This window comes from Peromyscus leucopus, chromosome 5, assembly GCF_004664715.2.
Source record: "Peromyscus leucopus breed LL Stock chromosome 5, UCI_PerLeu_2.1, whole genome shotgun sequence".
NCBI classification, from domain to species: Eukaryota; Metazoa; Chordata; class Mammalia; order Rodentia; family Cricetidae; genus Peromyscus; species Peromyscus leucopus.
In genome coordinates, this window is record NC_051067.1 from 9,590,768 (window position 1) to 9,606,981 (window position 16,214).

The 16,214-nt window shown below is 42.9% G+C and overlaps 1 protein-coding gene across 10 annotated transcripts in view; it reads right to left on the bottom strand.

Annotated features, from left to right (window-relative positions):
- Nucleotides 1-16,214, bottom strand: part of Simc1 (SUMO interacting motifs containing 1) — a 35,680-nt gene that overhangs the window by 14,236 nt on the left and 5,230 nt on the right. For 3 of the 10 annotated variants that reach the window (XM_028863762.2, XM_028863766.2, XM_037205717.1), the window contains exons 2-5: nucleotides 10,376-12,760; nucleotides 6,956-7,188; nucleotides 6,236-6,305; nucleotides 430-584 (exon numbers count right to left, since the gene is read on the bottom strand). In XM_028863762.2, the coding sequence (XP_028719595.1) occupies nucleotides 430-584; nucleotides 6,236-6,305; nucleotides 6,956-7,188; nucleotides 10,376-12,760 (2,843 nt within the window). Of the gene's footprint in view, nucleotides 1-429; nucleotides 585-6,235; nucleotides 6,306-6,955; nucleotides 7,189-10,375; nucleotides 12,761-16,214 lie in introns of those variants that run through there. The other 7 variants (XM_028863765.2, XM_028863764.2, XM_028863763.2 and 4 more) reach the window with 7 other exon arrangements.

The window sequence follows — 16,214 nt, forward strand, 5'->3', positions numbered from 1 at the left end:
AGTCTCTGGGTTCATGAGTGACTGAGAACACTAGTAGAGAGAACTTCCTAAAACAATTATGCCTCACCGTCACAAAAGCTCTTCTCTAATGTTGGTCCAATCTACTGATGAATTCAAAATCTGAGTAGACTGTTGGGAGAAGGTCAAACTGTGGAAGGGGAGAGCCTAGCTGGAAAAGTGCATCACTGGGGACAGGGCCTTGGGAATGCATGCTGCTTTGGCCCCTTCCTTTACTAATCTCCTTTGCTTCCTGGCTGCCATGAGCTGAATAGCTCTGCTCCTGCTACGACAGATGAAAACCCCCAAAATGATGACCTTAAATAAATCCCCTTTCCTTGACTTTTCACACACTGTCAGTGATGAACTAACACATTTGTCACACACTACAGTCCCTATTCTTGTCATATCAGAGAGCTAACAGCTCATTACCTGACGTTGTGGGGCTGTTTGTCACACGAAAGAACAGTGTTTGCAATGGATTGCTGGAGGTGCTGCCGCTGTCTCCTCAAGATCTGCTGGAAGTCATCTTCCAGGGTTTGTACTACATAACGTAGAAAGAGGATTCGTCCTGGCAGAGTCTGTCCCTGTGGAAGAATGAGTAAGTCAGGCTTGCTTCTCAGTCTCTTGAAGAAAGGAAACCATAGGCTGTCAGAACCCAAAGTCCAAGAAAATGCCATGAGTCAGAAAGTCTGTCTATCAAAGAGAGGTTTGTGGGAGACAGCAGGTACTCTGAGTCACAGCAATAGAAACTACCAACTGCTTTGTAGAGTGCTGTACCATTTGCATTCTCACCAGCAATGACACAGACTCATTCCTCACAGTCTTGCCTAAAAATGTAAAATAGATACTATATCAAATTTCTATCTTAGCCCTTTTAAAATAGTGTTAGAGTTTGAATGTGTGTCCTCTACAGGCTCATGTTTTGGAGGATAACACCTCAGCTGGTGTTCTTTTAGGAGCTTTGGCACCTTAGGAGATGAGGCCTAGGTGGATTGAAACAGGTCACTGGGAGCATGCATGCCTTGAAAGGATGCATCTTGACCCAGCCCCTTCTCCTGCTGTTTGAATGCTTTTACGTGAAGTGATTTCCCTTCACTGCCACCCTTCTACTGGGGTGTTTGACTCATTACAGTTTGGACTGAAATCTGAGACCAAAAGCCCAAATAAATCTGCCCTTTTAAATTCTTTCAAGTATTTGTTACTGTGAGGACAATCCTGATACAACTAGCAGCTTATTCATAGTCATGCACAAGGATCCAAAAATCGGTCATCCTGCAAAACGGAGCTGCACTGAGATAAAAATTCTTCAATGGAATGTCCCAGAATGCCTTTAGTATCCAACTTCCTCCAACTAGTACCAACCTCCTCTAATGCCATCCACTATGAAACCACCAATGGACTAAAAGCCCTCATTCAGTCACCCTTTGTTTTGTTTTGATACAGGGTTTCTGTGTATTGCTGTCCTGGAACTCACTCTGTAGACCAGGCTAGCATTGAACTCAAAGATCCACCTGCCTCCCCAATGCTGGGATTAAAGATACACACCACCTCTGCCCTCTATTCAGTCACCTTTTATCTACAAGCTGGGGACAAAGCCTTTAACATGTGAGGAGGTGGTAGTTATATATATATATATGTATGTATGTATATACACACACACACATATACACACATAAATTTTCATGATTTACTCATGGCAAGATATACATGTCTAAAAATTTATCCATTTCTTATATATTATCTTTTTTTGGTATACAGTTGTTTAATCTCTAATCTTTTCTTTCTTTCTTTTTTTTTTTTTTTTTTTTTTTGGTTTGTTGAGACAGGGTTTCTCTGTGTAACAGTCCTGGAAATCACTTTGTAAACTGTTGGACCATGGGCCTGGGTACCAGGTGTTTCCAAGGTCTAACCAGCAAGAGGGAGGTCTTTTGATCCATCCCCTGGCATTGTTATAAACAGACCTTTGGAATAAAGTTCTGGGCCCATTTGGATAAGGATCCAGGCCCACCCAAGTCTATCCTGTGTTTTCTCTCTCTATTTTAAACTAAGTCTCTTATCCCTCATTTTTCAAGAGTTTCTGGGGTAAATAAATGTGGGGGCTGGTCTCCTACAGTAGACTAGGATGTCCTTGAATTCACAGAGACCAGCTTGCTTCTGCCTCTGCCCCCTCAATGTTGGGATCAAAGGTGTGTGCCACCACCCCCGGCTCCTCTAATGATCTCTGTTTATCTCCTTTTTCTTAAGTCTAGCTAACAGCTTTGTTTTTGTAGTTTTTAGAGAATGAACTCTTAGGTTGTGACCTTTCTTTGGAAATAGGTATTTGAAGAAAGTGCCTTTTCTAGTATGTACAGATTGGATTTATTTAAGGTAAGACATTTAGCAATCAGTATGGCTTGAAATTCTGGACCTGTCCCTTTTCTAGTAATACCCACTTTAGGCATGTACATATACTGTCCTTATTCTGTTTTGTATATGTGGTGTGTGTATGTGTACCCATGCACTTGCAGGGAGGGCAGAGGAAGACATCAGGTGCCCTGCTCTATCACGTTGTCTGATCCCCATGGTCTCTCACTTAACTTAGAAGCAGGCTGATGGCATATAAGTCACAGCAATCCTCTTGTCTCTGCCCCCACAGTGCCAGGGTTACAGGTTTATATAGTACACCCATCTTTTTACATGAACGCAGGGGATTTGAATTCAGGGACTCAAGCTTGCACAGTAAGTACTCTTACTTACTGAGCCTTCTTCCCAGCCTTTTGCACTATATTTAAAAAAATTTTTGTGCTGGGCGGTGGTGGTGGTGCACGCCTTTGATCCAAGCACTCAGGAGGCAGAGGCAGGCAGATTTCTGAGTTCAAGGTCAGCCTGGTCTATGGAGCCAGTTCCAGGACAGCCAAACCAAACCTTATTGTTTAAATATTAATCATATTTATATGAGTGTCTATGCATGCACACATGCACATATCTACACATCTGTGGAAATTAGTTCTCTTCTTCTGCCGTGTGGGTTCAGGGGATTAAACTCAGGCTGTCAGCCTTGACACCAAGTCCCTTTCCCTGGTGAGCCATCACGCTGGTCCCCATATACCATGCTTTTAAGTGCATATTTAGCATTCCATGATCTACATGTGGCAGTTAAAGGTCAGAGGATAACTTAAGAGTTCTTTCTTCTCTTCCACTTTGTTGAAACAGGTTCTCTCTTTTTGGTTTTTCAAGACAGGATTTCGCTGTGTAACGGCCCTGGCTGTCCTAGAATTCTCTTTGTAGGCCAGGCTGGCCTCGAACTTACAGAAATACGCCTGTCTCTGCCTCCCAAGTGCTGGGATTAAAGGCTTGCACCACCACACCCAGCCTGAAACAGGTTCTTTCTTGTTGATCTGTCTTACTGTTTATTCCAGCGTACCTAACCTGCCATCTCTTAGGGGATGCGGTCTCCTTCTCTCAACCCACTATGCTCACAACAGGAGTGCTGGGATTCCAGATTTGCAAACCGCAATCAATTTTTAACATAGGTTCAGGACGTCACGATGTTACCCGCTGAACTATTTTGCTAGCCTCCAAGTAGTGTACTTTTGACTGTCCTAATCTCCCCAAGTGGCTTGCTTCTCTCAGCGCTCTCTTGCTTCCCCTGGTGTCTGTCTATGGAATTGCAGACACTATCGGTAGTTCTAATACTTGGCATTACTGCCTGTTTTCAAACCATTCTATTGTTTTCGCCATGCTCTGACACAGGCAGGACAAAAACTAATCTCTAGCAGCTCCCAAACAAACCGGCACACTTGGGGTATGGTAAATCTGTTTCTAAGGAGGAGCTGGGAATGAGTGGTTTCTTTCTGGATGTAGCTTGTTACATTGAGTAAGGGGAAGTACCTGAGCACGGTAAACACTAGGAAATGGCTACCTCTATTGATGGAGCACCTTCATGGTCATGAGTTAGACGGTACTCTGTAGCTACTCTACAGTCTCTGAAGTCCTCACAAGTCTTGTAGTCCATGTGTTGTCTGGTGGTTTGAATGAGATGTCCCTGTAAGTCTCAGGCATTTGGATACTTGGTCCCTAGTTGGTGGTTGTTTGGGAAGGCCTTGGAGGAGGTGTGTCACTAGGGGTGGACTTGAGGTTTCAAAAGCCTCCCACTATTCCTATTCCCTGCCTCCTTGCTCCTGGATCAAGATGTGAGCTATCAGATGTTCCTGCCATCATGACTTTGCTCGGTTATCATGGACTCTAACTCTCTGGAACCAAAAGTCACTCGTACCTTACAAGAGTTTTGATGTGGTCATGTCTTAAGCTTTATTGTGCACATGGGATTGAGTTAATTATGACCAGGAAACTTTCCTCCAAGGTTGTGTTCTGCTTAAATATGCCTAACTACCAGGTGTCAGACCCTCAAAGTTTGAAACAATGCCAGAAATTGAGTCATGTTGAACCAAATTTCCTTCTTGCCTCCCCTGGATCCACATTCTGCTGGCCTTGGTGTATGCAGAGACCTCTCCCCCACTCTGACTATGTAGTGTTTTTGGATGAATGTGGACAACTTTGAAATTTTCAACTAAAAAAGTGACTAAATGCTGTAAATTTAATGGGCCAACCTAGTAGGAGCCTGGCAGATAGTGCAGAGCCATGTGGACTTTGGAGGCCCATTCAGAGGTTTCAGGGGAACAATATTTGCAGCTGGGCTAAAGACTGTTCTTGTGATATTCTGGCCAAGAACATGGCTGCTTTTTGACCTTGCCCTAAGAATTTGCCTAAGGTCAAATTATGAAGTATTAGTTTCCTTGGAAGACATTCCAAGACAGTCCAATATTTACTCTATGTTGTGGTTATTACTCTATTCGAGTCTACAATGATGAAAGGCAAGCGGGGGCAGGAAGAAATACAAAATGTCCAGTTTGACAAGAGCAGCATCCCAGGAAATTTAAATGTTGGAGCTAGCTTGTGTGAAAGACATGAGGAGATTAAAAACTCCAGCAGTTAAAGTTGGATGTCACTAAAGAGAGAACATGGAATTTTTTTTTTTTTTTTTTACTAACTTTATAGCATCTGCTTTTGCTTATTACAGATGGTTCATGCCGTTTCTTTAGACTTTTTTGCCTACTATGTTCCAGAATGTAGTAGCTGACAGCTCCATGTAATGATTTTCAGCAGATACTCACTATCCCTGTACTGGATTCATTCATCCTGCTCAGCATATATATTGCATTTCTGAGTGGGAAACTCCTTTGGTGCTCTAAAGTGAAGATTTTCTTCCCTGGCTACGGTCTCTTCTACAAGTGTTCTAGCTCCTGGCTGTCTCTGACCAGCCTCATGACTCATCACCCTAATGTCTTCTTCCTTAGACTGCTTGAATCTTGACTCACTTTCCTCTATTTTCACAGCTAAGGAGTATGACTTTCTTCATTCATTCTTTCTTTTGGTTTTTCAAGACAGGGTTTCTCTGTGTAGCTTTGCGCCTTTCCTGGAACTCACTCTGTAGACCAGGCTAGCCTCAAACTCTCAGAGATCCGCCTGCCTCTGCCTCCCAGTGGTGGGATTAAAGGCGTGCGTCAACGCTGCCTGGCTTCCTTTCTCCATTTATTTACTAGCATTAATGTTTACTTGTCTGCAGTACTAGGGACTAGATTCAGGGTCTCATGCATGGCAGGCAAGTGCTCCACCACTGAGCTGTGTCACCAACCCTCCCACTAATATTCTCAGTTTGGTTTCAAGGAGAGAAGACATGAATATATTAATATCTGAGTTGGAAGGCCACATTTTTTTTTTAACAGTAATTTTTTGGTAGGGTAGGACTGTCAGCAGAAAATAATGGCTTAGTGGGTAAAGGCAATTGCTGCCAAGCCTGACAATGAGTTCAATCCCCAAGACCCACAGGATGGAAGGAGAGAACCAATTCCTGCAAGCTGTTTTCTGACTTCCACACACAACATGGTGTTTTCAAATACACACACACACACACACACACACACACACACACACACACAAATAAATGTAATTTAAAAATTCCTCTGCAAGGGCTGGAGAGATGGCTCAGTGGTTAAGAGCACTGGCTGCTCTTCCAGAGGTACTCAGTTCAATTCCCAGCAACCACATGGTGGCTCACAACCATCTGTAACCAGATCTGGTGCCTTCTTCTGGCCTGCAGGTGTATATGCAGACAGAACACTGTATACATAATAAATATATAAATCTTAAAAAAAAAATTCCTCTGCAAAAGATATATCTTCATAATTTATGTTACCTCTTCTTCCATGACATAGGTGAGCAGTTTCCAGTCCCATTCCACGGTCTTGGCATTGGCTGGATGCAGCCTGAAAGTCAAGTGACATCAATCAGAATTCTGGGGAATTTAGTGGCAGAAGGGATAGGGTCTGTACAAGGACAGGAGACAAAGCATCTTCTCACCCTGAGCACTCTGGCCTACCCTCCAGTACCACACTGTGTCAGTCTCTGGCCAGCTCATAGCCATTGAGCTTTACCTACCAGGACTGCAAGAAGCATGTGATTTGCTGAGCTAATTACAATATTCTATCATTCACTGTGATTGTCTCAAAAATGGACTCGTGTTATGTTAAGCCAATTATAATATGACTCAGTTTCAGAATTGTTATGTAATTACGGAAGTTGATTTTCTAACTCAAAGTACCATAAAAATCTAAAGCTGAAGACTACAGTGTAGAGCCCCAAAGCTAGAACCAAGGCAGAGTTAAAAGCTGGGTCCCAGCAGCCACTTAGGAAAACAGTATCAAATAACATCTTATTCCCAAGTTTCCAGTGAAAATAAGTTATTAAATTCCTTTACCAGCAATTGAAGCCAGTTTTGAGTGGGTTTCCTGTCCCTTACAACCAACATTATTAAGAACCCTCCCCAGGTCAGCTGAATAAAGCTTAGATAAGGGAAGCTATGCCCTGAGTGTACAGTCCCTAGAAGACTTGGTCAGCCAGTGGTAATGATGCATACTGTTGAATTTTCATGAGAAGCATGTAGGCCTCCTTGAGGACATCCACAGTCTCAGAGCCACTGAGCAGGATTTTCTGGATGATGTGAGCCACAATTTCTCTGGGTGGGTAATGCTGGGGTGAAACAAAGTCCATTAAGAACTGCACAGTCCCCAAAGGAAAGTTTTCTTCAATAGTGTTTGTCACCATTCTTAGTCTTCGATGAGGGATGGGCTCTAATTTCTGACCCTTGCTCTGTAGAGACAAAGAGATAGACAGACATCAGGATGGACTCTACACTTCCTAAAAGCAAGAGGTTCTGCAACAGGTTGAAAACAGCAAAGTTTTCTATGCATTTGAAATATTTTATTAAAGAGACAAGAAAGCTCTACTTAAAAAGCAAAACAAAAAAACCTCTTAATGATGGATGTAGAGAAGTTAAAAGACAAGAATTCTAAATACGGGCTGGAGAGATGGCTCAGAGGTTAAGAGCACTGCTTGCTCTTCCAAAGGTCCTGAGTTCAATTCCCAGCAACCACATGGTGGCTCACAACCATCTGTAATGATATCTGGTGCCCTCTTCTGGTGTGCAGACATACATGCAGGCAGAACACTATATATATAATAATAATAATAATAATAATAATAATAATAATAATAAAAGAATCCTAAATACATCATGATTTCATCTATATTAAAATGTAACAGAAAGATGGGTATGGTGCATGCCTTTAATCCCAGCACTTGGGAGGCAAAGGCAGGTGGATCTCTGAGTTTGAAGCCAGCCTGGTCTACAGAGTGAGTTCCAGGATAGCCAAGGCTACACAGAGAAGCCCTGTCTCAAAAAACAAAAAAACAACAGAAGTAACAGAAACACAAATACCAAAGAGCCACGAGCAGTCAGAGACTGGCTTTGAGTTCCTAATCTTCCTGCCTCCATCTTCTAAGTGCTAGGATTATAGGGTAGTGACAAAGGTATAGTAGACACTTTAATAGAGATAAGAAGGGGGTTGGAGATTCAGCTCAGTGGTAGAGCACTTGCCTACCAAGCGCAAGGCCCTGGGTTCGGTCCTCAGCTCTGGAAAAAAAAAAAAAAGAGAGAGAGAGAGAGAGAGAGAGAGAGAGAGAGAGAGAGAGAGAGAAGACTGGAGAGATGGCTTAGCGGTTAAGAGCAGTGACTGCTCTTCCAGAGGACCCGGGTTCAGTTCCCAGCACCACATGGCAGCTAACAACTGTCTGTAACTCTAAGATCTGACACCTTACATAGACATAGATGTAGGCAAAACACCAATGCACATAAAATAATAAAAATAAATAAATTAAAAGAAAATAAAGAGCACTGGCTGTTCTTCCAGAGGTCCTGAGATCAATTCCCAGCACCCACATGGTGGCTCACAACCACCTATAGTGGGATCTGATGCCTTCTTCTGGCATAAAGTTGTGCATGAAGATAGAGCACTCATATACATGAAAAAGACATAAAAAGACTTGAGCCCATTGTGTTGCTAGAAGAATGAATACCACTTTCTTCCTCCTCCTCCCAATCTTTCTCTTTTCTTTTTGAGAGGGCCCAGGTTTGCATCAGTACTGGCTTTGAACTCCTGATCTTCCAAGTACTAGCATTACAGGCCTGTATCACCATGCATGATTTTTAACCATTACATTCTATAAACAACAAAACAATAACAAATGCATATATATATTGTTTGCTTTTTGTTTGTTTTTGTTTTTTTTGAAATAGCGTTTTCTGTGTAGCTTTGGAGCCTGTCCTGGAACTCACTCTGTAGACCAGGCTGGCCTTGAACTCACAGAGATCTGCCTGCCTCTGCCTCCCAAGTGCTGGGATTAAAGGTGTGCGCCACAATCACTTGGCACAAATACATATGTTTAAAAAAAATACCAATTACTTTAAAAATTGAAATGGTTACGTATAAAAGTTAACTGGGAAGGGAATACATGGAATTATTCATAATAAATGTCTGATAACACTATGAGTAAGTTTAAACACATTAAAATGTTTTTTAAAAAATACTTTTTAAAAAAATTTTTTTAAAAAGATTTATTTTTATTTTCAATTTTATATATGCATGTATGTCTAGGTGTGGATTTGTGCACATGAGTGCCCTGGAGCTGGAAGTTCAAGAGGTTCTGACCTACCCTATATGGGTGCTAGGAACTGAACCTGTTCCTCTAGAAAAGTAGTAGACATTATTAAGCACTGAGCTATCTTCCAGCCCTGCCTTTTTGACTTTTAAAAATCACATTTCATTTATCTGTCTGTCTGTGTGTGTGTGTGTGTACGCGCGCGCATATGTGCGTGCACGTGTGTTTATGAGCACAAGTGTATACCACAATGCAAATGTGGGGGTCAGAGGACAATTTATAGGAGTCAGTCCTCTACTTCTACCATGTGGGTTCAGTCTATATATAGAATACAAGTTGCCAGGTTTGGCAGCAAGTGCCTTTACCTACTGAGCCATTTTGCCAGACTGCCTACCTTTTGACTTTGTTTGTTTTTTCAAGACAGGGTTTCTCTGTATAGCCCTGGCTGTCCTCAAACTCAGAGATCTGCCTGCCTCTACCTCCTGAGTATTGGGATTAAAGGCATGCCCCACCACTGAGTACTTTACACTTCTCTTAAGGTTGAGGGTATGGTTTTGGATAACAAAAAGGTTTCATGCTGTGAGGTTGTCACATTTTTGTCCATATATATCTAATTTAGTTCTCATAGGTCAATGAAGACAAATGGGAAATAATATTCACATTAAAGTTTTAAAATTTAGTTTCTACTCCCAAAGTCTAAGGATGATTTGAGGCACTGAAGTGACAAGAGTCTTCTGTGATATAGGGACTGTGTGGGTATCAGGAAGAGAGAATAAAGGAATGGGAGACAAGAACTGACAAAGGCCAATGATGAGGCTCACAAAGGAAATGACAATGCACAGTGCTGGTTTTTAAAGTGTGGGCTGAGATCTGAACACAGATCTAACTCCACCTTCAAGTGGGAGAAAGATAAAAATTTCATTTATATTTGGTCCATTCTCTAGTGCATGGACTCTAGCCATTGTAGCACAAATCTAATTAATCTTATCAATAAAAACCAGGAGTCAGATATCGGGGTAATAACCTGAAAGATCAGAGAAGCAAAGGAGCAGCCACCAGTGACTTCTTACCTCTACAAATCCTCAGACCAAATGGGGCCAAGAGCCTGTCTCTGCTCCACCTTATTACTTCCTCTCTCTGCCTCCTGTGTGCTGGGACTAAAGGTGTGAGCCACCACCGCCTGGCCTCTATGGTTAACTAGTGGCAGCTCTGCCCTCTGATCTTCAGGCAAAATTTATTTGTTAGAACACAAACAAAATATCACACAAGTCATTGTAACTTTATCCAGGACCTATAGGAAGGAGACATAATCCCCAAGGGGTGAGTATACTTAGCTTACCTCCCGTGTGTCTTTATCTGGTATTAATGTCTGGAAGAAGAGATGATGTACTGGCGGTCGTAAGAAGTATTTCAGTCTATGCAGGCAAGGTCTATTGTATACCCCAACTTGTGGTATTTGTCCTTGTATCTGGGCAGACCCAGGGTTGGCAAGCTGTGGAAATGATCTCTCTTTTCTGGCTAAGCTGTCTGTGACAGAGAGCCAAGGAACTTTTTCTAAGGAAAATTCAGACTGTGGAGACAGTGGGCTGGCAGAGCAACTTGGAGAGGATGGAGCTGAGATATCCATAGGAGTGTCACGATTCTGCACATCATCTGGGGCAGATTTTGGTTTGTCTCTTGCTAAGTCCAATAACCCTTGTGGTGAGTGCAACACATCTCCTGGTAAGTGTGGTGCATCTCTAACTGACTGTGGCACACCTGGTGACTGTATCACATCTCCTGATGACTGTGGCACACCTGGTGACTCTATCACATCTCCTGATGACTGTGGCACACCTGGTGACTGCATCACATCTCCTGATGACTGTGGCACACCTGGTGACTCTATCACATCTGGTAACTGTGGCACACCTGGTGACTGCATCACATCTCCTGATGACTGTGGCACACCTGGTGACTCTATCACATTTGATAACTGTGGCATACCTGGTGACTGCATCACATCTCCTGATGACTGTGGCACACCTGGTGACTGCATCACATCTCCTGATGACTGTGGCACACCTGGTGACTGCATCACATCTGGTAACTGTGGCACACCTGGTGACTGCATCACATCTGGTAACTGTGGCACACCTGGTGACTGCATCACATCTCCTGATGACTGTGGCACACCTGGTGACTGCATCACATCTCCTGATGACTGTGGCACACCTGGTGACTGCATCACATCTGGTAACTGTGGCACACCTGGTGACTGCATCACATCTGGTAACTGTGGCACACCTGGTGACTGCATCACATCTCCTGATGACTGTGGCACACCTGGTGACTGCATCACATCTCCTGATGACTGTGGCACACCTGGTGACTGCATCACATCTGGTAACTGTGGCACACCTGGTGACTGCATCACATCTGGTAACTGTGGCACACCTGGTGACTGCATCACATCTGGTAACTGTGGCACACCTGGTGACTGCATCACATCTCCTGATGACTGTGGCACACCTGGTGACTGCATCACACTTCCTGATGACTGTGGCACACCTGGTGACTGCATCACACTTCCTGATGACTGCATCACACCTCCCAGTGACTGTGTTACACCTCCTAGTGAGTGTATTGCATCTCCTGATGACTGCATCACACCTCCTAGTGACCGTGTTACACCTCCTGATGACCTCATCACACCTCCTGATGACCGTATCACACCACCAGGTAACTGCATCACTTCTGATGACTGTGGCACGTCTCTCAGCAGTGGTGGCACATCTTGCAGTGATTGCAGCACATCCTGTAGTGACAGTGGCATGTCTTGCAGTGACCATGGCATGTCTTGCAGTTGTGTCACATCTTGTGGATAGGACAGGTTTTGAGGTCGACCTGGCGCATCTTGAGGTAGGCCCAGAGTGTCTTGGGGTGGGTATAGTGGGTGTTGATGAGGATGCCATGATAAATTTTGACGTGTGCTTGGCATATTCTGCTGAGGGCATGGCACATCTTGAGGAGGGCATGGCACTTCCTGAGGTGGATGAGGCAAAGCTTGGAGTTGGCACTGCACAGTTTTTGATGGACATGACAAAGTTTGTGATGGACATGACAAGGCTTGTGGTGGACCTGACAAGGCTTGTGGTGGACACGAGGAAGCGCGTGGTGGACATGGTGAAGCTCTTAATGGGCATGATAAGGCTTGTAGCGGGCATAGCAAGCCTTGTGGTTGGCAAGGCACATCTTGCTGTGGGCATGGCAAAGAGGCCCTCTGATTGCTGCTGCTACTGTTATTGCTTGTTGAGGAGAAGGAGCTAACATCTGAAGAGAGATGTAGGCTTGTCAAGAAGCTGAGGCCACCTTTGTACGTGATTGAGCTACAGTTTGGCTCTGATGGATAAACAGAGTCCTGGCTGATAGCTGTAGGGGGTCGAGAACCTTCAAACATGTTTTCCTCCAACAAATCCAAATCTACAGGATCATTGTTGACCATTCTCTGTGCTGTAGGCTGAGAACCTCTATCTCCCTGGGCTTCCATCACCTCTTTGCCTGAAAGACTGGGACATGTCTGAAGACTGGGTGGCTCCTTCTGAGATGAAGCTACAGGTTCCAAAGTCAAATCAAGAGTGGCAATAGGTCTATTTTCTTCCTCACTTCTTGTCAGATCAATCACACAGAGTCCATTACGATCTTTTGCCCTTGTTCTGGTCTCTCTAGTTAGGTCAATGAAGTCCTATTAAAGATTATGACAAGAATAGAGAAGGGCACATTAACTTTATTTGAGAAGGCTGAGGTTTTAGCTTTTAAAGATAAACATTTCTTTACTTTTTTTTTTTTAATCTCATTGATATTTTATACATATCTGCAGTGCTAGTGATTGAACCCAGAGCCTTGTACATGCTGGGTAAATGCTCTACCTCTGAGCTATCTCTCCAGCTTCCTATATATCTTCTATAACATAAGTATTAGTTTTATTTTCTTTAGTTAACATTTTGCTAATGTGTGGTAGAATATTATTTTAACTAGGCAAAGATGTGTTAACGTTTATGCTGCAGAATATTACTTTAATTGTGTAAAGGTGTGTTACGTTTGTGCTGCATGTTTAACTACATAAAGTATGTTTCATTTGTTTTACCTTGTTTGCACCTGATGGGTCTAATAAAAAGCTGAACAGCCAATAGCTAAGTAGGAGAGGGATAGGTGGGGCTGGCGGGCAGAGAGAATAAGTAGGAGGAGAATCTAGGCTCCAGAGAGAAGAAAGGGAAGAGAAGGAGGGAAAAAGAGAGGGACATGCCCAGGGCCAGAAGTCAGGCAGCCAACAGCCAGACATGGAGACAGCAGGAAAGTAAGATATATAGAAAGAAAGAAAGAAAGGTAAAAAGCCCTGAAGCCAAATATATATAAGAGAAACGGATTAAAATAAGAGCTAAGATAAGGCTGAGCATTCATAACTAATAAGTCTCTGTGTCATGACTTGGGAGCCGGCTGGTGGCCTGTAAAGAAAGCCTTGTACACTAACGTCAAAGCTGTCAACTTCTTTTTTTTTTTCCCGAGACAGGGTTTCTCTGTGTAGTTTTGCGCCTTTCCTGGGACTCACTTGGTAGCCCAGGCTGGCCTCAAACTCACAGAGATCCGCCTGCCTCTGTCTCCGGAGTGCTGGGATTAAAGGTGTGTGCCACCACCGCCCAGCCCAAAGCTGTCAACTTCTATACATTTATAAACTATCTAAATGCCAGATGTATGTGAGAATGCAATGGGTTTTTTTTTGTTTTGTTTTGTTTTTCTGATCCAAGAAAGACAGATAAATAGTAGAGAATATTGCATCCTTCACAAAGAGAAAGCAATCTTTGCTTGAAAAGCAAATTTCCAGGATAATCTGCAACAGAAGCTAAGCAAGATGGTAAGTTAATATGAGTACTAAGTACTAAGAACACATTAAGTGTTTGTCACTGCATTCAGGATTCCCAAAGATTCCTAGTCTCACCAGAGAAGGCTCTTGAGGATGGATGTGTAAATAGGAAAAAAATTTATTAGGGGAAAATTTCAAAAGTACACTCTTAAAAGGGAGAGAAAAGTAGGCAACTTAGATAATAGGCAACTGGAAATTGAGCTTTTAAGGGCTAGAGGAAAATCCTCCATAATATTATGCATATGCAAGTGTAAATTTTTTCTGGAAATTGGGAGGACATTTTGAGACTCAGAGGAGAGGTTTGACTAAACACAAAATGTCAAAGGCAGCATCTATGTGTAAGTACAGTTATAATGAAATGCTAAAGAAATGACGGGGCTTTGGGGTCTCTGAATCTCCAATAGAGCACAGCTAACTATAATAGCAGGATGCTGTGCAGTCTTTATCTGGATGAAGCCATGACCATCAGGTTAAATTTACATCCAATAGGGCTAGAGAGATGGCTCAGTAGTTAAGAGCATTGGCTACTCTTCTCAGAGGACTGGGTTAGACTCCCAGCATCCATAAGATGGTTTACAAGCATCTGTAGCTTCAGTCCCAGGGGACTGGATACCCTCTTCTGTTCTCCATGGACATAAGACACATGGCTGATAAACAGACACAGGCAAAACACTCATACATATAAAATAAAATTAAAAATATTTACATCCCATTATCTTGTCTCCCTGATTACTCATGTCATTTTTTCTGATTTCTTAAATTTTCACAATGATACTGCAGGATAGTATTGCCATCTCCATTATATACATGCAAAAATTAGTTTTGCGGGACCAGGTTACTTACTAAGGATTATACAGCTAAGTAATAGGAGCAGACATTCAAATCCAACTGTCTGCCTTTCCTGTTGAGGGCCTAGGGATGCATAACTTTTTCCAATATGCAATCAGCTTTATTGTCTTTGTCTTTTCTTTTTAAGTGACTTATTTATTTTATGCATTGGTATTTTGCCTACTCATCTGTCTTTGTGAGAATGTCATATCCCCTAGAACTGGAGTTCCAGACAGTTGTGAGCTGCCATGTGGGTGCTAGGAATTGAACCTGGGTCCTCTGGAAGAACAGTCAGTGCTTTTAACTACTCTAAACCATCTCTCCAGACCCCATCTTTCCTTTTTGGAGACAGGATCTCACTTTGTAGCTCTGGCTGTCCTGGAACTCACTATGCAGACCAGGCTGGTCTTGAACTGACAGACATCCACTTGCTTCATCCTCCTGAGTGCTGGGATTAAAGGTATGCGCCACTACACCTACCCTGTAATCAGGTTTAAAGATTGTTTTTAAAACAATAAGGGGTAGGTATAAAAGCAATGGTCTGAATTTTAACTAATGGAAAACCACTAATGCTGTGGGATGTTCTGTGTTTACTTGGTTGGGTCTGAGCGGCTGTGGGACTGGCAGGTGACAAAGATTTGTCCTGACTGTGGGCAAGGCAGGAAAACTCTAGCTACACACTAATCTTCAATCCCATTCCTCAGCAGGTTGATCAAACAAATTATAGAGTTGATGATGCCAGCCAGAGATACTGTCACCACCTGTTGTGCCATGAGCCTGAAATAACACTGTGTTAGTCTCCAGGTGTCTTCTCACCTGACTGGGTACCATCACCATTGGCATATTATGGTCTGGCCATGCTAACTATTGCCACCATAGCCAGCATACAATTTCTCTCACTTTTAAATGTTATTATTGTTATTTTAGTTAGCATACAAAGTGTTTAACTATGATACTTCTTTACAAATGTTTGCCTTCTTGGTGGTCATGAATGGCTTTCTTCATCTCCCCCACTCTTTCACGCTTTCACTCCCCTCTGCTTTCACGCTGTTTCTCCTAATAGATGTGAAGGTCACCATTGTCAACCGATTCAAAGATATGGAGTTCTGAGTGGGTCAAGTACAAGTCTGGTATGTACCTAGTCCTGGAATAGAAATTGTTTGGCAAAATCAAAAGCCTCAGTTTCTAGGAAAGGACCACACTGCATTGGTACCTTTGATAATACTCAACAGCCAGTTGAACACACAGAGCTAAAAGTCTACTCCAAAGGTCTGAATTTAACTCGCTTCCCACAGCCAACTGCTAAAATGCAACATTACCAGGTTGGGGGGTATAGTTCAGTGTTAGAGTACTTCCTTGCAAAAGACCCTGGACTCAGTCCCCAGCAACAGACACATACATACATACACATCACATGTCACTCCCATTTTCAACCATCATCAGTTTGACA